The sequence below is a fragment of the Rhipicephalus microplus genome, chromosome X (genome assembly GCF_043290135.1).
Source record: "Rhipicephalus microplus isolate Deutch F79 chromosome X, USDA_Rmic, whole genome shotgun sequence".
Lineage (NCBI taxonomy): Eukaryota > Metazoa > Arthropoda > Arachnida > Ixodida > Ixodidae > Rhipicephalus > Rhipicephalus microplus.
The window spans coordinates 195,881,387-195,904,657 of NC_134710.1; the positions used below are offsets into that span (position 1 = coordinate 195,881,387).

Genomic DNA, 23,271 nt, shown 5'->3' on the forward strand with positions numbered 1-23,271 from the left:
GTCGTTTTGGACTTAGTGCCTTTCACGCAGTGATTTTCTGTGCAGGGATTTTTCCCCTTTTCAGGACGATTTTTTTTTTTCGCCTGTCATTTTGAGCCAAAGGAAAAAAGGGAATCTTTGTGATATTACAGGGAATTTCACGAATGATTAAATTCTTCTATGACAACCGATAATTATTGGTCGCAGGGCGCCTTCACCTGCTGTAATCAGTTCTGGCGCATGCACTACACAAGACTAGCCTTTGAGATTTGTTTCTGATATTTATGCGGAGCGATTTCTAGTTCACTATTGGTGTTAGAGTTGAAGCCCACAATGTGCAGTTTACTAATAGTATATGAATTAATAATGCCATGCCTTTGTTGTGCGGTAGTGGAGGGGCTAGTTGTATTTTCAAAAGTCCACGGTACGTGAGACACTTGTAATATAGTATGTGTGCGTGGATGGGGGCGGAAATCAGTACTGTTGTGTAAGAAAATATGCTGGGAATTTTCTCAACATTTGCCAGGAAAAATCCACAAAATAGGGAATTTTCATGTCTCTGAATAGTAATTATTCGGCATAGTACGGAACATCACTGCTTCCACGTTCACCACACACACTGTGCTTGGTGGCTGAGTCCTTGTTGGAACAGCTAGAGTATATATCACTCTTTGAGAGTACCAGCTGTAGTGGACTCAGCGGTGCTCATTTCTTGTAATTTTTCTAGTTAATCTCACTGTCTGTGATTATCTTTCCTAGCTGGGATTTTATTACATCACATTGAACCTAAATAGCTTGATTACCTGTTTTTATGGCTGATGGAGGCGAGAATGCTTGAAGCCGGAGTACTTGGATATAAGTGCACGTTACAGAACACCAATTGGTTGAAATTTCTGGAGCCCTCCACTACAGGATCTCTTATATTCATATGGTGTTTTGGGGACTTTAAATAAACCCCAGAAATTATTATAATTAGTTTTCATGACACATATCAGCAGATAGGGTGTCTAATATCCCACTTTCATAGATGCTGGCAACTCCTTACTTCTGGGTGATTCCACGAAAGATCGACACGGGTCGAAAAGCTGATATTTTAGATTTGATTGTTTATTTTATATTTTGTGCACATAGCACCCAGTAGCCCGAAAGTGAACTTTGTTTTTTTATTAACTGTATAGTTTAGGAGGAAAAAATATTGAACTTATTTTGTATAGAGGAACCAATGTCGTCTCTTGTCATTTTCTAAAGTTAACAATGATATAAAAACACAAATATTAGCTTGGTGAAGACAATTTTTTTCTAGTAAATCTACGCTTAATTAAGGGTGAAGCAGCATTGTTTGAAGCTTGCATGCTGAAGCAAAGCAAAGGACTGAGAAGCTCAAGCCCACTTTTTTAGCCCGATTTCTCATGTGTTTATCGCCTAAGTGCATGCTCGAAAAGCTGGAACTTCCACCCGTAATATTGTCGCTGAAAATAATATAATGAAATGTGTTTATAATATTCTTTTCTATCATCAGTGAGGAACAATTTATGATATTTTAAAAAATATCAAAGATGGGTTTTTTTAAATATTGATTCTTCAATAGGCTTTACTGTCGACAAATTTGAAAGTTAGAGGCCATTTATAAAATTATCTGTTTGAGGTACAGCAACAGTATTGACAGGCAATATTGTAAATATTAAGTTGTAATAGGTCACCAAGTTGCGAAGCACTAGCTGGTTTAACTTAGGAAAAATAATCTCAAATCAAGCAACTTATAAAAAATGTCACCTGTTCAGACATTTTTCAGAAACACTTTGCTTCAGCATACAAGCTTTAAACAACCCTGCTTCACTCTTCATTAGGTGTAGATTTACTAGAAAACAATTGTCTTCATCAAGCTAACATTTGTGTTTTTCTATTGTTGTTAACTTTAAAAAATGACGAGGGATGAAATCGGCCACTCTGTACAAAATAAGTTCAATATTTTTTTCCTCCTAAACTATGCAGTTAATTAAATAAACAAAGTTCACTTTCAGACTACTGGGTGGTATGTGCACAAAATATAAAATAAACAATCAAATCTAAAATATCAACTTTTCGACCCGTGTCGATCTCTCGTGGAATCACCCTTCTTTGAATACTATATGCTTCATGTACCTAAACTTTTCAGAATGGTTCCAGGATGACTGATTGATGCAAACTCTGGAGGATAGTAGTAATGTTGGTAAATCGCCAATGTTCATGCTATGCATTATGCCAGCAGTAGTGCTGCTTCAGTGCTCAGAGAATGAGTAAACGAGTGTATTACCCACCTGAGCCACAACTTGTCATGTGTTCAAGTACTGATAGAACATTTTGAATCTGAGATAATCAGTTAGATAGATTTATGAATACGCACCAGCACATACATCATCTGCAGAATATTAGGGGCTTATATCACCTAGAAAATACTTCAAATTAAATTGAAAGCTTTCGCTGCACAACTGAGAGCAGAACGAAGCACATTGTGATATGGAAATCAACTTCGTTTTAACGTAAAGAAAACCACATTACTAGTTTGCTTGCTACCATGCTTTTTGCATGTGCTCTCTTCTGCAGTTGTCGATGCGGTGCTCACACGTACACACTGTGTACGTGTGAGCACACACACAGTGTGTGCAGTACTGTTTTTTTGTGCTCACATGGCAAGCTGTGGGTACAAAAAAAGAAACCACCTTAGTCCCACCTCTCTCAGCACTCTCCGAAGCTGAAACGAAAAATCCTTCAAATAATTAACTGGTGTGTGCTTCAGCAAACAAGGTTTCGGCCATGATAAGTGTGTTGATAGCTAAGAAAACTGTAGAATTGGGCTTGTTGGTACAACATGATTATGAGTGTGAATCTGTGCAACCGACAGTAAAGGACAAAAGAGAGGACACAGGCTTTGATCCCCTGGTTGAAAGTTCGGTGCTCTATGTCCTCTCTCCTGTCCCCTTTTATTGGTTGCACTAATTTTCACTCATTATCATGTTGTTAGCTACTTATTGCAGCATAAAAAAAAGGTACAAAATTTCTGTGTTATCATTCTTCTAAGAAGAACTCAAGTTTGGCATAGTTGGTACTTACTGTTAGACATCTTGACGACAAAATAATGACCAAAACAGAGAGAGGTATGATGACACGGATGGTAAGCTTTAACTTGTTTGTTCATAAAAGGACGTAGCACTATATAGCTCTAGGACATCAGCAGATGCAGTTACAATCCGCTCATTAGCCTAGCACGGCAGCCACCTATTGTAAAAACACATTTTTGATTGAAATAGCTTATTAGAAGTATCGCTGACACAGTCACCACTTTCTTTCCAATACAGCTCTCAAGCTGTTTGATCTTGGCCTCTACCCAAAATTTCGATTCCCCTGAAACCATAGTGCACAGGCGCAGTCTTTACAGTGCCAAATCGTTTACAGCCTAATCGTCTTTTTTTAAGGATAGTTTATGTAGACACATGATACGTTTACCCCTCTAACATGACTGTGGCATCAGCCTCTCTAGATAGGCAATGAGAGTTTCTTCCCTTTGCTTTCCACTTACTTTACTTATTATTAACAACCAGTTACACCTAGTACTACTGAAATTGTTTGGAGTTGTGATGAGCATACAGGCAAATGTTAGACATATGTTATTGGGAGTTGCTTATTGCAGTCAAACCCACTGATCACAGGGGCCTCTGTGTAACTGCTGTTGGTTTTCTATGTTGTCTTAGACCAACTTAATGACCTTGGCAGCTTCATGCTCAGATGCAGACTTGCAGTTTGGGTCCACAACCCAAGTATGGAAGGAGATGCATCAGACTGTCGTTATTGCTTTTGACAGGCTACCCACCACTGAAGAATCATCGTGCTGGTATAACTAACCACACCTTAAATGTGCAAAGCTGCAGTCTCCCCCCCCCCCCCCTTTTTTTTGGGGGGCTTCTCTTTTCCCTCAAACAGCTTGAATCCAGCATTTCTGAGAAACCAGTAGCTCTTTCAAGCAAGTGCCAAAGTTTGTTTTTCATGTCTTTGTAAGCTCTGGTTTGTAATGGCATATTCGGTTGGGCCTTTTCGAGCGCTCTGAAAAGTGGCTGCGCCTTCAATTGGTTCTTTCAGAGCATCAGCCTCTTACTCAGAGCATCAGCCTCTTACTCAGAGCGCTCCCGACCGCTCTGACCAGTGCCTCCTCTATTTTTTTCAGTGCCCGGGCGAACGCCCTCTTCAGGCTGTTGAGCGCGCGCTCTTCCTGCTGCCGCATGGTAGCGCTGCGCGAGTAAACTACGGGATGCTGGCGTTTAACGGCCGCATGTATTAGGAAGCTCGCAAATGCGCGTTTTCATGCGAGTTAATTTGCAGTCGTGTTTCTTGACGGCTTCACGGATACAGGGAGGATGAAAAGTAACACGAACACAGCGGCGCGTTGTTTTCACCGGGCTCTGTCAGGCCGTGCTACCGGTTTCATATATGCGTTCGAGTTTTATAGCATTCGTGTTTAATTTTCTTTTTTGAGCTATTAAAGCCCTATTATTTGCATGTGTTAGTATATGGTACTGCTGTGTACCACTCTGCATATCTGACAAAAAAAGCAGATTGTCTTTTTTTTTTTCATTTCTCAATATTTACAAAAACAAAAAAAACTCGCTGCTCTTCTTATGGATTCACCTGAGATGACTTGTTTGTTTGTTTGTAGCCTGGAATATATGGCGCATGCCCACTCTGTAGGATTGGCCAAGAAAATTTATAGTATCCTGTAGACGGTAACTGCACTATTGCTTACAAAAAAAGAAATGAAAAAAAAATGTAGAAGGAAGACATTATAAAAAAAAGATTTAGAGTGAGAAAAAAGGGAAATAGTCACTAATATAATGACCATGTTTTGTTTTTGGGAGCCGACTAGACAGCTAAGTGCGCCAAACCCGATTAATATGGGATGCATGTTTCATATTTATTGACATTTCGAAAATTACCTCCCGACTCTTCTTTTTTTTTAGTATCTGTTAAAGGGGGCCTTATGTTGAAATATGTTTAGTGTCTGAAATGAAATTTCACACCGCATCAAATACATCTCAGTGGCGATTTCACAAAACGGAGGCACCAAAACTTGGAACAGTTTCTGTGGTTAAATTTATACCTAGCTTCGCAAACAGAATAGCTAGAAGTATTTTCCTAATTACTCTGTAGTTATGACATGATACAAAATAATGTTCAATAGTTTCCGACTCTTCACAGAATGAACAAAGAGGGGACAGTGTCAGACCAGCTATGTGTAAATAAAAATTAAATGGGGGAACATGACCCCGGAATCTGAAGATAATAACCAAGTTTTTTTGACGGACTCCACTAAGATTTCTATAGAAATTGGAGACGACTGAGAGGCAAAAACTATCCTCGTTTTCTTCCGATTCAAAGCACTAAATGTTTCCTACTTCTCTCCAAGATATTTTTGCGCCCAACATGGTTTTCTTACTGCCTCAAGGATTGGAGACAAAGCTAGCTTTCTGTCCCTCAGCTGGTTATGCACTGCCCTCATGATCAGCCCATTTCAACCAAGCGAAGATGTTATATGATGTGCCGTCAAGTTATGTGACTGACCTTCTGATACGTCACAAACATTTATGATATGCGATGTCATATGATGATGTTTTCACGTAATGATGATTTCTTGCATCACTCGTGTTCATGCCGCCGACGCGAGAAGACGCCTCCGGCGATCAATTTTCGCTTTTGATGAGATATTTAAAGCTATCAACTTAATGCACTGTACGGCTGGCGTTCCAAGAAATTACAGTTTCCGCTGGTGTGCGGGGGAGCGTGCTTGCAGTAATCAGGTAGAAAAATTGGTCTCTTAATATATCTTCGTACTACACTCTAATATGTCGCCGTCGTTTACAACCCGAGTATTTTATAGATTATCAGTAGTGGCGGCTGAAGACTACCCATCACGTTTGGCAGCATGGCAATTGGAATCACTAAACGGGAGCACGCTGCATCAAAACAGTCAACAAATTAATCTATCAGTAGCAATATTGCCTCGTGATCGCTGCCGTGTGCAACGCTAACATTACGCCCTGAAGCTGAATGGTAGAGCATGGGCACCACACAGCCATTTGCCCACTGTTCTGCTCGCTACCGAATTAAGATGCCAGAGGGAAGCAGAAAGAAACAGAGCTGAGCAGCTGGATATTAAGGCTACAACAATCCGTCCACGAATACACAAACAAGCTCAAGCAACTGACCACAGGCCGTATTTTTCATGCCTGTCACCTTGGCTCAAATTGAGAATCAGCATTAGACTTCATACTTTGACAGCGGCTGTTCAAAACACAGGCAATGATCGCAGCAATTGCGCCGCATATGGAGCTGTTCTTGTCTGTTTCACAATGATTTCATTGTTTAAGCTTTCAAATGGTGATATCACCTGCCATAGTTCCTTATTTTTGACACTTGCTTTTTTTCGGTGGCAACACATGGCAGGCTTTGCGAAGAGAACAGATGATGACCTATTAGTGGAATTTTGTGCTATTTAGCGCATGAACTCCAGGCTTTTAATATTAGTGCCTGGCAAAGGCTTCTCTCAAAAATTGACTTTCAGTTAGTCAAAAAACAGCTCCTCAGTCTAGCGAACGCCACGGTGACAAACGATCTTCCGCGAATCACTTGCATGAGCTATCTGGTATCGGCCTAGCTAGCAGACGACGCGCGAGTGCCTCGATCAAGTAGTAGCAAACAACTCAAGCCTTTGAAGTGAGCTGAGTGCCCAAAAGAAGTGCTTCACGATTCTTGTTTCCAAGTTTTCATTACGTACATCTTAAACAAACAATGCGAATACAGCCGAAAAACAAGCCGTATAGCAGCTTCAAATGTAGCCCCGGCGTTCGTTTGCGCTAGAGAAGGTGCGGCGGCATCTCTACTCTAGTTGCAGCGCCTGGCGGCGAAACGTTGCACTAGCACTGACGGCCGCTTCCAATTGAAATGCACTCCTTCGCCTGGGCACTGAAAAAATAGAGAAATAGACGAGGCGCTGCTCTGACTTTGAGGCTATGTTTGAGCAACGCCTCCTCTATTTAGATGCCTGCTGCGTGAGAACAAAAACAGCTGCCACACCCTTTCCCTCCTTTATTTCCGATTACTGTCGGTTTTTAGCGTCACCTGTTGCGGACGGGGCAACAACTCGACATTTTGCATGGCCTCCGAAATAGTTGTGTATGGTTGCAAATCTCGAATAACTCTCGACTGATGAGCCCCTAGGGGCCACAAGTAAAAAAACGCCGTAGTAATGGATGATGGATGGATTGATATGGCTGTACCCTTTAGATCGGGCGGCGGCTAACGCCCCCAAGCCGTAATACTTAGTGAACCAAAAACTAGATTTCTCTTTTTTTTCCCTTTAAATAGTGAAGTTGAGGACTGGTACTTTATAGTGAGGGGTTTAATTTTCACTCGTGCCTTGACTTTAGCCACCAATCAGATAACCTCCTTCTAGTTAATTCTCACCACTTAAGGTTTATTTTGCCCTCCCTGTCTCTAAACCCCAGTGCTTTGAAAAACTCTGCGCCATCATCCTAAACTATAGGGTGAAGCCCTTTACACAACATTATCAAGTGTTCGGCAGTTCCCTCCTCTTCTCCACACGCACTGCATACCGTGTCTACCCCTTCGTATTTGGCCCGATATGTCTTGGTTCGCAATACTCCCGTCCTGGCCTCAAACAGTAGAGAACTACCACGAGTATTCTCATAGTTCCTTTCCTTGGCGATTTCCTGCTTAAAGGTTCGATATATCTCTAGTGCAGAATTCTTAATCATGCCAATTCTCCACATATCGGTCTCCGTTTCCTTCACCTTCCGCTTAACCGATAGTTTTTTGGTTTGGCCCCCTGCTGTTTTCTAAGTATTTACCAGTCAATTTCCTGGTTCGCTTCCTCCATTTTGTATCGACATTCTTCATGTACAAGTAGCTGAAAACCTTCCTAGCCCAACGCTCCTTCCCCATTTCTCTCAATCGCTTCTCAAATTTTATCTTGCTGCTAGCTTCCCTGCCCTCAAATGATGTCCATTCCATACGCCCAGATATTTGTATTTATCTGTTATCTCTAGCGTGACCTCCTGTATTCTAGGCTCACTATCTTCATTATCATTAAAAATCATGACTGCTGATCTTTCCTTACTGAATCTAACTTATCTCCCTCATTACCACAGATGTCCATCAATCTCTGCAAATCTCCCTTGTTGTCAGCCATTAGCACTATATCATCTGCGTACATCAATGCTGGTAGTGCCTGTTCAATGAGTTTTCCTTGTTTGACAAAAGAGAGGTTGAAGCCCAAGTCCACTTCCTTCTAATTTGGCCTCTAATCCTTGTAGGCACATCATGAATAACAAGGGTGACAGAGGACACCCCTGTCTAAGCCACCGTTTTGCCTCTGTGGGCTTGGATACCTGTTTTTCCCACTTTATAACTACCTTGTTACTCTTATACATATCCTTTAAAAGATTAGTGACTCCATTTTCTACACTTAGTGTGTCCAGTATTCCCCACAAGTCCTCTTGAACCACGCTATTGTACGCTCCCATGATATCAAAAAATGCTAGCCACAGGGGCCTGTGTTCCTTTTCTGCTATTTCGATGCATTGCATCAGGGAGAACAGATTGTCTTCCAACCTCCTGTGTTTGCGAAACCCATTTTGCAGTTCCCCAGCACCCCCTCACCCTCTATCTATGCCTACAATCTTTATAATCTGCATCGCCAGCCTGTAGACCACTGATGTCACTGTTATAGGACGGTAGTTTTATGTCTGCTTTGTCCCCCTTTATATAAAGATCATGCTCATCCTGCTAAGTTTCCATCCATCCGGGACTTCACCGTCGATTATTGTTTTGCTCACTGCCTCTCTCAAAGTCTGCTTAAACTTCAAACCCAATTTCTTTATCAGCATAATTGGAATGCCATCTGGGCCTGTTGATGTACTACTTGGAACCCTCTTCTCAGCCCTTTCACACTCTCGTTGTGAAAATGGCGCCATTGTGCCACTTGATCCATCCCTGTCTATTGTGGTGCATAAGGCACTTCTTTGTTGAAATTTTTCTGTCACCCTTGTTCTTATATATTCAATAGCTTCATCCCCTTCAAGCCTAGCACCTTGAGCTCTAGTTATAAACCTCTGCTCTAGGTTTGTTTCATTTCTTAGGGAGTTCAGATGGTTCCAGAATTTCGCAGCTGCCTTTCTGTCCTTTTTATGTAATTCTGCCAGCCACTGAGCCCTCTTTCTTCTAATATTTTCATTGATCACAAGGGAAGCTTCCCTTCTACAGCCTAGAAAGATGTCCCATTTTCTTTCAACATCGTCTGTCGGTTCACCCGCTGCTTAGCATGTCTGTGTTCCTTAGAGGCTTTCTGACGTTTTGCTATGGCTGTCTTAACTTCCTCATCCCACCAACTCTTGGGTTTGTGTCTTCTTTTCCGGGGTGACGTCACGTGCCTTACCAAGCTTTAGCTCAAACAGTCTAATTAGATTCATGTATGTCCACACTGTTTTATTGTCCTCAATGATTACTTTCTCAATTTGTTTAGTAGCTATTTCTATTTGCCTTACTGAATAAAAATTTTCGTGTAGTTACTCATCTTGTCTCCTTTCCACTTTCACTGCTCTTCCAAAACTTAGCTTGATATGTTTGTGATCACTACCCAGACTTCTGGAGCCACATTCATCAATGTGAATTCCCCTGAGCCTATCATACATCCTATGTGACATCAGTGCATAATCTATCGTCGACTGCAGCTTTCCTACCTTCCATGTTATTTGCCTTTCACACTTCTCAGTACTGTTGCAAATGATCAAATCATGCCTTTCACTTATATCCATGATCATTGTGCCTCGTGGGTCGGTATACCCATTTATATCTTCTATGTGCGCATTTATATCTCCTAGTATAATTATCTCGCACTCTCCTCCTAACTCCTGAATGACATTTGATATACACTCTACCATTGCCTGGTTTTCGTCTCTGGCCTATGTTCCCGTCCACTAGTATACGAAACCAAGGTGTGTCATTTGCCCTGCCACTTTCTCTTTTAGCCATAAATGTTCCTTGCATCCCTGCTTGACTCTTTGCCAACCCATGCTCTTATGTATAAATGCACCAATTCCACCCCCCTTTTCGCTGCCTTCTGTTCTATTGCAATATTCCCATGTCGATTTTTTCTCCCATGGACCCCGTGTGGCTTGAATATTTGTGCCCCTTTAGAACAGTCTTTGGCTACACTGTTGGCCTCAGAACTCTGGGTCCCCCTAAAAAGGCTATGGCTTGGCGACCCATTCTGTTACTGACCCTCCTGCCCGTCGCACCACTGTAGTGAATGCCATCCTGTGCAAAGGGGCGAGCGCCGGGCTCTTACACGTCTTGGTTAACTTCCATTACGCTGTATCTTAGTTGCCGGCTCAAACCCTTGATCACACAATTGGCCTCCACTACCCTCCTTTCAAACCCATGAGGCTGCCCCCAGACCTCTGGGACTGTGCATATGGTCACATGCACACTCCCAGAGGTGTCCCGGAGCTTACGTATCCCATCCTCTGTCTCTGAAGGTTCTAATCCTTGCCCTCCAACACATCACTGAGCCCAGCATGAATAATGACAAGATTTTCGCCCTCCATGCTGTCCTCTACAAAGTCCTGAGCTTTGGCCAGTGCATCCACCATGCTTGTCTCTAACTGGGCCTCCACCCTCACTCTCCCATCTTCCTTCACTGTCGTGAATACGCCATCCCTAACCCTGGCAACATTAGAATCCCCCACCACTAGGACCCCTCTACGCTCCAATCGCTGGCTTCCTGTTTGTGATGGCACCTTTGTTTGCTTTACCTGTTTCTCTCTCTGCCGTCAGTTCCGTGTTCCTGCCCTGTTCGAGGACTGCCGCGCCACCGAGCTGTATGTTGTCGGAGCCTCCATGCTGTGGCCAGACACTGCGGTCCTCTGACCTCCCTTCTCGCCTGTTCCTTTCCGCCTGTTGCCTTCTCCTCTATGCGCGCCTTCCGTCTCACACCGCTCGGGGCCGGGGCAAAGCGCCATTATCTCCTTTACCCGCTGCTCGAGCTCGGTCCGCCCTTCTCGTTCTTTTCGAAGGTCGCCCTTAATTTGCTCTAATAGGCTGGTGGTAGCCTCCTCCTGCTCACGCGATGCTCCGAGCTGTTTTAGGAGTTCTATCCTCTGCTCCCGTCCCGCCCTAAGCTCCCCCGAAGTTCCCCGATGCTAGCCTCCACGCGCTGCACAGCCGCCTTCAGTGCCTCGCACAGCTTGCACACGAAGCTCGCCTTCTGCGCGTCGGCCAAACTCGTGAATGCTGTCTCGTCCAAGAAGCACCAGCGCTTGCATTCTTCGCACTGCACCAGCTCAACCTTAATACCACTAACCAGCTGCCTCCGCTAACACTTCTACCTCAACAACTGTTTGAAGCTGCCGCCTACACTGTACACACACGTATTCAATTTCACTAGTAGCCTCTCACTAGGTCCACTACGTGTTCGATTCTAGCTGTTTATGGTGCATTCAGACGATGAACCGAATCCGGATTTGTGTGGATGCGGACGGCTGATCCGTGGATCATCCGCCAGCAGGTGCATTTATACGACGGATGGTGTCTAGGAGAGAACAGCCGGATTACTTTCGACCGGAGACTCTGCGCTCACCTGCGCTCGCTGCCAGCAGACCGGTTTGAGAGATTTCAACAAAATGGACACTGACAGGAAGCAACTCTTGGCTGCGATGGCTGTTGCGTTATGTGAAATTGACAATGAGTGTTATTCCTTCCGGAGAAAATGGAGTTGCTCGCAGAAGGACTGGGTGGGAAGGAAAGAATCAGGCGTCCCAAATCTTTTGTAGAAAGAGCTCTTGAAAACAGACCACGAAGAATACCGGAGGCTGCTTCGTGTCAGCGTAGAGCAGTTTCTGCAACTGCTGCCACACGTGGAAACTCGCATACGAAAAGAGGACACAGTGATGCGCCATTCTATATCGGCAGAAACATGGCTGCAAGTCACGCTGCGATACCTCGCTTCAGGTAGGTGTCACACGATTGCATGTTTTTGCGGAAACCTCCGTGCATGCGAAAAGAGCAAGACCAGTGTAGACCAGTTTCATGTGACCGCAGCACCCAATTTCTATATATAAACACGCTCAAAACCATATTCAACTGTGTACATGTAGCTGTAACATTCAGCGTAAATGTTTCTAGCTAATATTCCACTAAACTGTCGCTATAAAACAACTGGATATCATATGTATTTGTACACTTCGTACATTTTGTCGTCTGGCGCAAATAATTGACTAAGAACATTGTTGTTATTTTTCGTTGCAGGAGAAAGCCAGCATTCACTCAGCTGTCAGTTTAGACTGGGCCATTCCAGCGTCAATGACATTATATTTATGAAACGTGCCGTGCCATCTACGAAGAGCTAGGAGGAGACTTCATAAGAATACCCTGCACCGAAGAAGAGTGGGAAAATGTAATGGACGGCTTCACTCACAAATAGAATTTTTCGGACTGCATTGGAGCAATTGATGGAAAACACGTGCTCATAAAGAAGCCGCCGAAATCGGGAACAATTTACCGGAACTATAAAAAAAAGTTTCAGTGCTATTCTTTTCGTCGTCGTTGATGCCAATTACAAGTTTTTGTATACTGATATTGGTGCACCAGGATCGGAAGGAGATGCAGGTGTCTGGAAAACGACACTCCTGCAGAAAGACATAGACAACAAAAAAGCAGGCCTGCCAGAACTTGTAAAGGTGGCTAGTTCACCGGATGTGCACGCTCCACCCGTGTTCGTAGCGGACGACGTATTCCCTGTCGGACAAAATTTATTGAAACCTTACGGGGGCATAAATCTAACAGAAGAAAAGATATTTAATTACAGCTAAAAACATATTGCACATGATACAGCACATATCACGTGAAAGCTTGAACTGTCACAGTGCATTTTCAAAACTACTAATATATCAAAAGTTTCATAGCTCGTAGTGTTCATGTTATGTGTTGGAATTAGCTTATGGCAACTCCCGCGTCTGACTTGATTGCATGTACGCACTTATGATGTCAGCAACTTATATTATGAATTGGGACTCCAAATATTCAGTGAAACCTTAATTTCTGCGATCCTTGGTAAGGCTGTTAGCATCCTCATAATATTTTCCCTGCCGTGCAATTTTTGATATGGTCTAACATTTACTTTTTTTTTTAGCTTGTCCAAGGCCCGCCGTGTCATTGAAAATACTTTCGGCATATTGGCGAACCGCTTCTGGTGTTTTCACACAGTTTTTAATGCATTGCCAGAGAGAGTGACTGCCATCGTGAATGCGGCATGTGTGCTGCACAAGTTCCTTGGCAGTGATATGAGCAGTGCGCCAGACTCATGTGCCGAAACAAGCGCAGCAGTGTCACTGCTATCCGGGCAAGCAGCATCGCATTATAGAATTGGTGCTGTTGGTGCGGCATTGCGTGATAAGCTGTGCTGTTTCTTCAACGACAAGGGTGCCGTACCGTGGCAGCGGCAGTCTGCCCACTTGGATGTGAACATTTACAGGAGACGCCGGCAGTAAACAGAACTGCCAGAATTTACATTTATTTGTACAAGCATGTTATTAATAATCCATGTTACTATCCATAAGTCTCAGTATTTCTGCTTGGCATGAAAGATGCCTTTTCTTTGGGATTGTGCATACTTGCAGCGACAAGCCTCCTGAAGTGATCACACGCATCATCAGGCTGCGGAGGTTGCATTGGCTGCATATTTACAGCTATCTTTTCCAGAACCTTTTGCCGTTCTGTCCACATTTCTTCTGGCAGCAAAGATTGGTTCTTTCTTGGTCTTTCTTTGCTTGCAGCTTGGACAGTGTTGGGCGTACTTGGTGCGGGGAGGATGGCAACAGGGACACACTCCATAGTGCAGTTTTCTTCGTCCACTGTAACAATCTCATCAACTGTGGCAGCCTCATCCACTGCGGCCGCTTCCGGTGTCTCATTAGCTTCAGTGAACACAAGAGGGTGCAACATAATGCACATCAGTCACAGCAATGATTAAGCAAAGCGTGCCTACAGCGAAACATGAACAACACTGTTTTACTGTAATTACATTAACGCTTAGTAGGACCAAATGCGCTCTGGTGACACCTGATATTTGCATGCACCCAAATGTGTCCAGAAAACAGCCAGTGAATATTGAACACATCTAACCTCTCTGAAGGGCACAAGGTGCAGCTTAAACTAAAATTTGAAGAGAGTGGTAATGGGTTGTCACCTCAAACATACCATTTCTGATTCAGCCATATTTTGCTGAGCCTGGCCCATTATTGAACGGTGTGTTTTAATTTTCGCGCCATCCAGGAACTTCAGCGCCTTGTAAAATTTCCAGCGGCCTATGTACACATCGCTGGCGGGTTGGCCGCTTTTTGTGTGGTCCGCTTTTTTTCTTTCCAAGCAGTACGTTCTTCGCTTATTGTCAAAGTACCTTTTCAGCACTTCTGTGAAAAAATAGGGAAATTAGTAACATTAGCGCGGAACCATACAATGTTGTCACTACTGTGACCGAATCGCTTCTGGCAGCCTGGACCAATACTTTGTAGCGATGTTTTTATCAATGCTGCCTTTTTCTACTTTTCATGCTTCGTTAGTGGTCAGAGATACGGTTCACTCACACTAATTACGGTCGTAATGCTATTAAATTGACTGAGCGAGGGATGGCAAGAACGGCTTACGTGTGAGCAGAAGCACCGCTTTAAAATAAGACCCCTGCGTTCATTATAACGACATACATGGAACAATACGCATGTTGTTTTAGGTTACCTCAATATTGCATAGCCTTTACAGGCACTAGAGTACACAAATGTACTTACCGACGCTGTAGGGTCCATAAGTTGGCCAATTCTTCTTCATGTCTTTAACAATGTAACAATGTGCTCCCAAATAGACTGTTTTTTGACAACCTCCGCATAGTCTGCGCGACTGTGGTCCCACAAAGTGGGAAACTCTTCCACAATGTGTATGAAAGAAAAAGTGGCATCATCGCACAAATTCATTGCGGGGTATAAGCGAGAGATGACACACGCTGGCCGACGTATTTATCTTTGTCAAAACACGCCTTCTCATATTCGGCTGGTCAGTTGTGACCGGTTTGGTTGACGTCAACCGGATGAGCGAAAGAATAAACTAGACAGGTTTCCATGGAAGTTTAGCCTGACCACCACTGCACGTACCATCGGCCTGTCAATCAGACCGAAAGCACAGAACAAGAGGACTATTTGTAAGTGAGCGCCTGCTGGTTTTTGACGATTGCCTATTCTCTGAAAATGTTCTTACAGTAACATTGTTCACCCACGTGTGGCTTTTGTGAACGCATCTCCCGTCCTTTTTTACAAGCGGTAGGTTGGTGGTGGCACAAGTTAAAATATTTTCCCAGCACGGGGAAAGCACAGAACAAAAGGACTACTGTTCGTGAGCGCCTGCTGGCATTTGACGATGGCTGATGTGACAGCCTATTCCCTGAAAATGTTCTTACAACCACACTGTTCACCCACATGCGGTACTTCTGAACGCGTCTGTCTCCCGTCCTTTTTTACAAGCGGCACGTTGCCCGTTGCAGAAGTTAAAATATTTCACCACCATTGCGGCTCAGAATCTCACTTGTCAAACGACGGCGGCGACATTTCTCGAACCACCAAAAATAACTTCCGCGTATTTAATCACCTGAGAACAAAGCCCCCTGAAAACTAAGTAAACCATGCTCAAGCGTAGATGATGCCGACTGGTCATGCAGCTGTCCGCGTGCCATAGAGGGCATGCCGTGAGCAGACAAAAAGTGTACTGGTTGCCAGAAACCTCGAGCTAATCCGCTGAAGTATCAACTTTCAGTATCGGCCAGAATCCCGATGTGAGAAACAGGTTGCGATCATCCGTCCGCGAGCCACGCGGACGAGTTGCGGACGAGCGTAATTGCGGACGAGTTGAGTACGATCGGCAGATTTATGTGCTGAGCTCACAAGGCTTTCGTTACATCCATACATGTCAGAGAGAGCGAAAGAAATAATATAGGAAAGGTCAAACATGTCACAGATATCCACTGAACTCGGCACCATCTGTTGACAGCCTGTCACAGTGACGCTAAAGGCGCGCTTTAGCTAAAGTCCCTGGATATTTTCAGGAAAGTACCGCTATTATTTTAACCGAGCCGCTGCGCCACGCATACACCTCTCCCGCCTCTCTGGCCGCGACGAGCATGGCGCGTGTTATCAGCATGACATAGCATTCTTGATATGAAAGTGGCACGAGCCGGGTTAGTGGCACGAACCGGCGCCCGGACGGTGGCTGTTCGGGAAAGGATATAGATTAGGTATGGACACTTGGGAGAGGAGGGTTGGACACTGGAGAGGATATGGAGCAGATTGTCGCTACTTTTTCTATATTCAGGGGCTTTAGCTGCTCTGGGCACTCTGAGATTGCTGATGTATTCGGTTGGTACGCTGCCTCTCGCGCTCGGATTGCGAGGCGCCTCTGCATCTGGCAACTCGGAGCCAGAGGACCAGAGCGGTCATCCGAATAGGCCAAAAGATTTTGAGTTTTGGTATAGCAGGATTGTGCTTTACAGGTGTATTCTCTGCAATTGTCCCAACTGGCTCTTCTAACTTGTATAGAATGGGTATATCTCCAATTTATCATATATGCAAACAGAAATAGACATTCCCATAATGAGCAGACCCATATATAATCTAGTTGCACATCATAGAGCAATTCTTATATATATTTCATTTCTTTTTACACTTGTGTTTTGGCATTTTATTTTAAATGAATAGTTGCTGTCCGTGCACTTGGGCACAATAGTGAATGTTGTGCAAATATATGCACACTGCTTTGCCTTGATCTCACACCAACACTTCTGAAGTTTAGAAATGGCTCACTTCTATGGGGTTTTGCTGCAGTTTTCATTAGCATTTCCATCTTGAAACTAGGAGCATACAGGAGGTAACATGCCCATATGGAAAAAAAAGTGCATTTTAATTTACTATAAATGACTCATTTTTTTTTAAATCAGCCGTTTTATTTATTGCCTTGCAGGTAGTGGGAAATTGGCTTCCAGCGACAATATTTGCAGCAATGCACTCCTCTAGTGGTTTGAACATTGCCTGAAGTTTAGCATGGAGTGAGATTGCAAAATCTTGTTCTTGTGAAAAAAAATGGAAATTTTATTATCGTTTGACCTGCCAACATTTATTTTTTTCTGCAGAACGATGCTAAGAAGCCCTATGTCATTGCTGAACAGGCTGAAGCCCTTCAAGAACAGTACAACAACTTGCAGCAGTTTGCCATAATGGAACTAGGAATTCCTGTTATGGCTGTACATAACCAACTTGAAGCAGCACAACTTCTTGCTCAAATGGTATGGTAAAAAGTTAATCAAATTCTCGCATCCGTTTTGGTTATTATAATTTTAGCTCAATCCTCTGAGAGGCAGTGCTTTTGCACATAGTAAAAATCATGTGTTGCTGAGCAGTAGTACTACCTTTTTGCCCCATTTTTGTTAGTGCTTTACCAAGATAACCAAGACAGAAACTGCAGTCATCTAATTAGTTTTACTGTGTTGGCATTAACAGTAAAGCGATAAAATTTATTCACAACAGGTACAGGCACACAGACTCGCCAACTAGCCTTTTAAACGCATCCAATCTAGAAACGCTGCTAGAAAGGGCAAAATAAGCCCACTTAAAATTTTTGGTTTCAAATCAGATAAACGTGTTGAAATACATTTCGTTTTTAAATATACAGACCTACACACCAAAAACATGCCAATAAACTAACAGAATATTTATTTAGTAATGAAACTAAGATTTACCAAGATAACTAAGACAGAAACTGCAGTCATCTAATTAGTTTTACTGTGTTGGCATTAACAGTAAAGCGATAAGATTTATTCACAACAGGTACAGACACACAGACTCGCCAACTAGCCTTTTAAACGCATCCAATCTAGAAACGCTGCTAGAAAGGGCGAAATAAGCCCACTTAAAATTTTTGGTTTCAGGTCAGATAAACGTGTTGAAATACATTTCGTTTTCCAATATACAGACCTACACACCAAAAACATGCCAATAAACTAACAGAATATTTATTTAGTAATGAAACTAAAATATTCCTTTTTTTTTCACTTACCATTATGGAATGGAATCTGTTACACCCATCTATCACATACACCAAGTTATTCTCGGAATTCACCAATAAAATAGAAGGCACAAACAACTAATATTGTCCCACTCAAATGCCACAAGGCTACTTGTATCTCTCACAGATACTTGTCGGTTGACTCCCCTCAACACAGAGAGGACATATCTACAGGTTAATCCCTTTTTTTTAATGAATATTTTTTATGGGATGTGACATTGCTGTTTTATTTCATAAAGAATGCTCAACATTACACAGTCCTATATGAATTGTGTGATAAATGTATGCAAGTTCATTGTATATATATTCAGTAAACACTATTTGTTATTGTATTATATTTATTGTAACCTCTTTTCCTAGATTTCTTAGATATTTGATTGTTCCTGGAATTTTTTTACATATTGCAATTACTTTTTGTATTTTCCGCCTGTTACACTTTCAGATGGAGAGCAGCAGTATCGAAAATAACAATAAAGAATGCTGTTGTGCACCTTTGCTTATTTTTGTATACATGTAATCAGCACATTCAAACATGTTCATGTAACTTTTTATACACACAAGCAGTATTTTGGGAACAAGAAATACACTAAAATAAAGGTGCCTGCCCCGTGCAGCACTTGCAAATAATCGAATTACCTTAGTAGCTGGAGTTTGTTGCCTCGCAAATCGTTTACTGCAAAAATTTTTGCATAGGAATTCGAGAGAAGTCAAAGGATTTTTCACACTTTTTTTTTGACGCTTTTTTTTTTCTCTTTCTGTGCTGATGAGTGCACTGGAAGCTACACAGGAAGGGATGAAAAAGGGGCAAGAAGCTCTGTGAGCAAGTTTCATCACCTTGAGCTCTCTCTTCTTCTTTTCTCTTCTCCCCCCTTTCGGCATTTGCTCACTTTCAGTCAATCACAAGTGTGCTGGTGTCGCTACAGTGTAATTCTAGCACAGTATAGAGCATGGTGCTGTGGCACCTTAGGGTGGCCTGGCTAAGAATGCTCAAATCGGCCAATGTCCATATTCTTTCCTTTGTTGACGTAGCCTGTCCTGTCGACGTGATTTTCTGAGAGAAGAGCGGGATGTGCTGGCTCTGTAATGTAATTGTAAATTCCCGGCCATGTGCAGTGATATATTCAGTTAACATGTTCACAGGAGCTTGAGCTACCTTAGTACTTTCTGAATATATTCAAAAAGTTTTGCTGGACCCTTTTAAAAACAAGTTTTCCAAAAAAAAAACAAAAAAAAAAACAGACAATATTGCATTTCATGCCACCTTACATTCCTTGCAGTTATGTCGTAGAAGTAGAAGTTTTGTGTTGGGCTTCATGTGTGCAGTATGTTCCATCAGAATAGCTATGTGACGGTTTTAATGTGTTATGCAGACATGCGTAATTATTACTTATGAATTTCTGAGCAAGATATTATGCCTGCACCAAGCCCCTTCCACATTTATCGTTGAATTTTATGGAAGAGTAAACAAAATTACTACTGGGTGGACTTCTTTTGACATAAGCAGTGCCTGCAGACAATGCAAAAGTGGATATGTATCTCGTTACAAAATGGCCCCCCGTAGCATCTTGTGGCGAATGATATTGTCAATACTATGGCCTCATCAATGAGTGGTAAACAGAGGGTAGTGCTGCATTATCTCAAGAGCACGCCAGACTAAAAGCTTGGCATGACAGCCAAAAACATTCATATAAGGTAGTTATGTCCCAAATTTGTATACGGTCACATAGTAGCACTCTATGGTGTCTTGTGGTAGTAGTTTGTATGTCTCTGATAATGATTTACAATTTTGTCTATTTGCTTCTAGGAGGCTGTGGAGAGTGGAGAAAAGCCAAACCCATTTTTAGTACCCCGGCGATTGGCTCCCATGAGTTCAGCCCTTACCACCTGCCTGTTACGTGTGCCAGGCTTAGGTGAAGTCAAAGCCAAGGCCTTGCTCCAGAAGTATCACAGTGCGTATACATAACCTAATAAAACTAACCGGCCTCATTTCGTTGTTAGACAGATTAAGTTGTGTATAACAAAGACACGTGCCTTTTGGTCCATTCCACTTAATTTGATATGTACGTGTTAGCCAACATTTATTTATTCTTTATTTTTTTACCCTTCTTTTCTTGAGTAACACGGGGTCAGGACAGTTCTACACAAAACATTTTACCAATTTATTCTGTGTTCCAACAAAACAGACAACTTTTCTTTACTAGCTTTATTATGCAAGGTCGTTGACCCCTTCTTTTTTCTTCCTTTTTTCCCACTAGGCCTTCAGGGAATAGCTTTGTGCAGTACAGAAGAGCTTACAAAAGTTGTTGGCCAAGCATCCGCAGCAAGTATTCACAAGTTTTTCAATGGCCTCCAGTGATGCAAGGAGCCATCAATAGAGATGGCACATTGTAGTGTCCTGATGTTCTCATCAATTAAATTTAGAAGGATAGAAGAAATTTTAAAGTTGACTAGCACACTGCATAGTTTATATTTTTGCATGTTTTAATGTCACTTAGTATACGAATTTTGTGATAACATTTGGGCATTTTGTGACCAAGTTAAGCTTAGTGCTCCAGCTGTTATCTATTTGCTTCATATTCATTCATACCAGGTCTGTTAACTTTTTGCCTACCCTACTGCGAACTACTTTGCAGAAGTGCTCAAGAAGTTAGAAAATTGTGCAGGTCCTGTTCAGTGCTACACAGGGAGACAGTGAGACCACTTGGTCACAAGGCTTTCGTATGTGTGCCACAGATGTCCTGCTTGGTGACTGCAAGTGTGCCGTCTGTTAGAGCACTGATGATAATGGAGTGCAAATTGCAAATGAATTTGACCTATAAACTGCTTTGTTTTTTGAAAAACGCAGAGATTACCGTCTTGTTTGGGTCAAAAACAACAAAACAATTAATGCACCTTCGTTCTAGTGGTGCTAAGTCTGAAAGAAGTGCAAAGCTGGGTGGCACACCTTGTTTCTCTCTTTCTTTTACTTCCTCTTTTTTCTGAACGGTAAGAGGGCATTGAAGATGAATACACAATGAAGGCACGCACATACCCTTGGTGGCAGTGCCTTCAGTGTGTGTTTGCCTTCAGTGCAATCTTACCATTCAGAAACATGGAATACCAACGTGCCCGGAGTTCCTACTTGCCGTTTTTTTTTCTGTCTGTTTATATTTATTCATTTTTTCTCTCACCATTTCTCACTTCCTTTTTCTCTATCTTTCTTTGGTTCTCTCTTGCTCTTCTTTTCTGTCTTTCCTGTGTCGTCTTCCTTCTATGTCTTTATCTTTTTTTGTGTTCCTTTCCTTTCAGTCTCTGTACTCGTTCTCACCCAACAGAGTTATTGCACCTTATGCCAGACGAATCGCCACACGTGTTCTGGGAGTGAAGTGGGAAGTAGAAGATGAACCTGCTGGTTCATGCTGATGATAGTGATGCTTGATTGATATGTGGGGTTTAACGTCCTAGGACCACCATATATGATTATGAGAGACGCCATAGTGAAAGGCTACGGAAATTTCGGCCACCTGGGGTTCTTTACCATGCACCCAAATCTGAGCACACCGGCCTACAGCATTTTCGATGGAGCGAAAATGCAGCCGCAGCAGCCGGGATTCGATCCCGCTACCTGCAGGTCAGCAGCCTAGTACCTTAGCCACTAGACCACCACGGCGGGCATGATGATGATAGCTTTCTATTTGCTTTGCGGAGACTCACGATCAGCTTAAACAGCTTCACTGTAAAAGAAAAAAAAGGCACAAAAAAAAGAAACACCACAAATGTTATGTGTTATGTTGATTTAACCTGCCCCCTTGATACATTTGCTTATAAACAGGCAGTCAAGTGACATGGGATGGTGTGTGCAGGGTTTCTATTCCACCTCACGCACTGCTACCTAGCACTAGAGATGCAAAATTTCCAGAAATTTTAAGCGATTAGAAAAAACTTTTCGTTTACGTTTTTTTTTCATCAAAATTTAGGAAAAATTGAAAAATAACAAATTTTATTTAGCATATGATAATAGTTTATTGCCATATGGTTATAGGTTCTATCAAGTGTTAAAAGCACTAACATTTATTATGTAAATAACAGAAATAAAATGATTTCTTTTTTTTTTTCACAAATGAATACAGCATTTAACAAATTGAAGGCAGGCCAGAAGCATTACCACAAACTGATTTAGCTCTCTCTGAATGAGTGTGGCCTTCTAGAATTATTACGGCAGTTATAGTAAATAACCCAGAAATGCCTATTTTGTCATGGCTTCGACTGTGGAAACATTGATCAAAATGGTAAAAAAGATGGAGTTCAAACTCTTATTCAGAGTCTGTCTCCATGGCTTTATCTATAGCTTTCTTCATCATGTTAAGATGTCACATAGCACTGCAACTGAAGCGTAACTTCAGTTGCAGTGCTTAGACAGTGAGTCCACGTTTCTCGCCAATGGTCTCCCCAATCATGAAGTGCATGCACATGGCTTTATAAGCGGATTTTCACTACAGCTCGCAGAAGTGAATGAGGGAAAGTCAAAACTCAACAATAACGGCTACGAAAACATCATAAACTGCCCCCAACAACATCACACCCCAAAAACGAAGCTGATTTTATGAGATGTCGATAGTGATTGGTCAGCCTTAATTTGGTGCTTTGGTATCACATGCGATGTTTTGGTTTTCTAAGTTACCTAAGCCTTATTTCTGTATGTTTTGCACCACGAAAATTATGGCCAACTTTTCCAACTGTGCCAAAAAAAAATGAAAAGAAAACCAGCGTCTTTCTAGAATTTTCCTGTTTTTTTTTTTCGCCCTTCGCATTTCGATTTAGCACCAACACAAGGTCTGTGCTACCAGTAGGAAGGGCTAGAAAAGAAAAATTAACCAGTCATGAATCTTTCAAGACAAGTAGCAGAATACAGAGAGCACCAGGATGTACTGTTAAAATGAATAGCTGTTTACAGCACCATGCAATCTAGTTCACATGAGCAGAACACTCGTCTAGTATTGGCTTGTGAGGTGCAGGGCCAGCTGGGGCTTTTGAATGCAGAAACTACATTGCTTGCATAAAAAGCATAGCAGTGGCAGTTCACATAGGCCTGTTTTCAGTTTTGCACAGTAA

General features: G+C 42.4%; 1 protein-coding gene and 1 pseudogene across 2 annotated transcripts in view; both read left to right on the plus strand.

The window, feature by feature from the left end:
- Positions 1-21,626, plus strand: part of LOC119177354 (Fanconi anemia core complex-associated protein 24) — a 43,215-nt gene extending 21,589 nt beyond the window's left edge. For both annotated transcript variants that reach the window (XM_037428839.2, XM_075878441.1), the window contains exons 3-5: positions 17,249-17,401; positions 19,985-20,129; positions 20,436-21,626. In XM_037428839.2, the coding sequence (XP_037284736.2) occupies positions 17,249-17,401; positions 19,985-20,129; positions 20,436-20,536 (399 nt within the window). In that variant the 3' untranslated portion in view covers positions 20,537-21,626. The remainder of the gene's footprint in view (positions 1-17,248; positions 17,402-19,984; positions 20,130-20,435) is intronic.
- On the plus strand, positions 11,973-15,204 carry LOC142776930 (uncharacterized; annotated as a pseudogene).
- Positions 21,627-23,271: the final 1,645 nt, after the last annotated feature.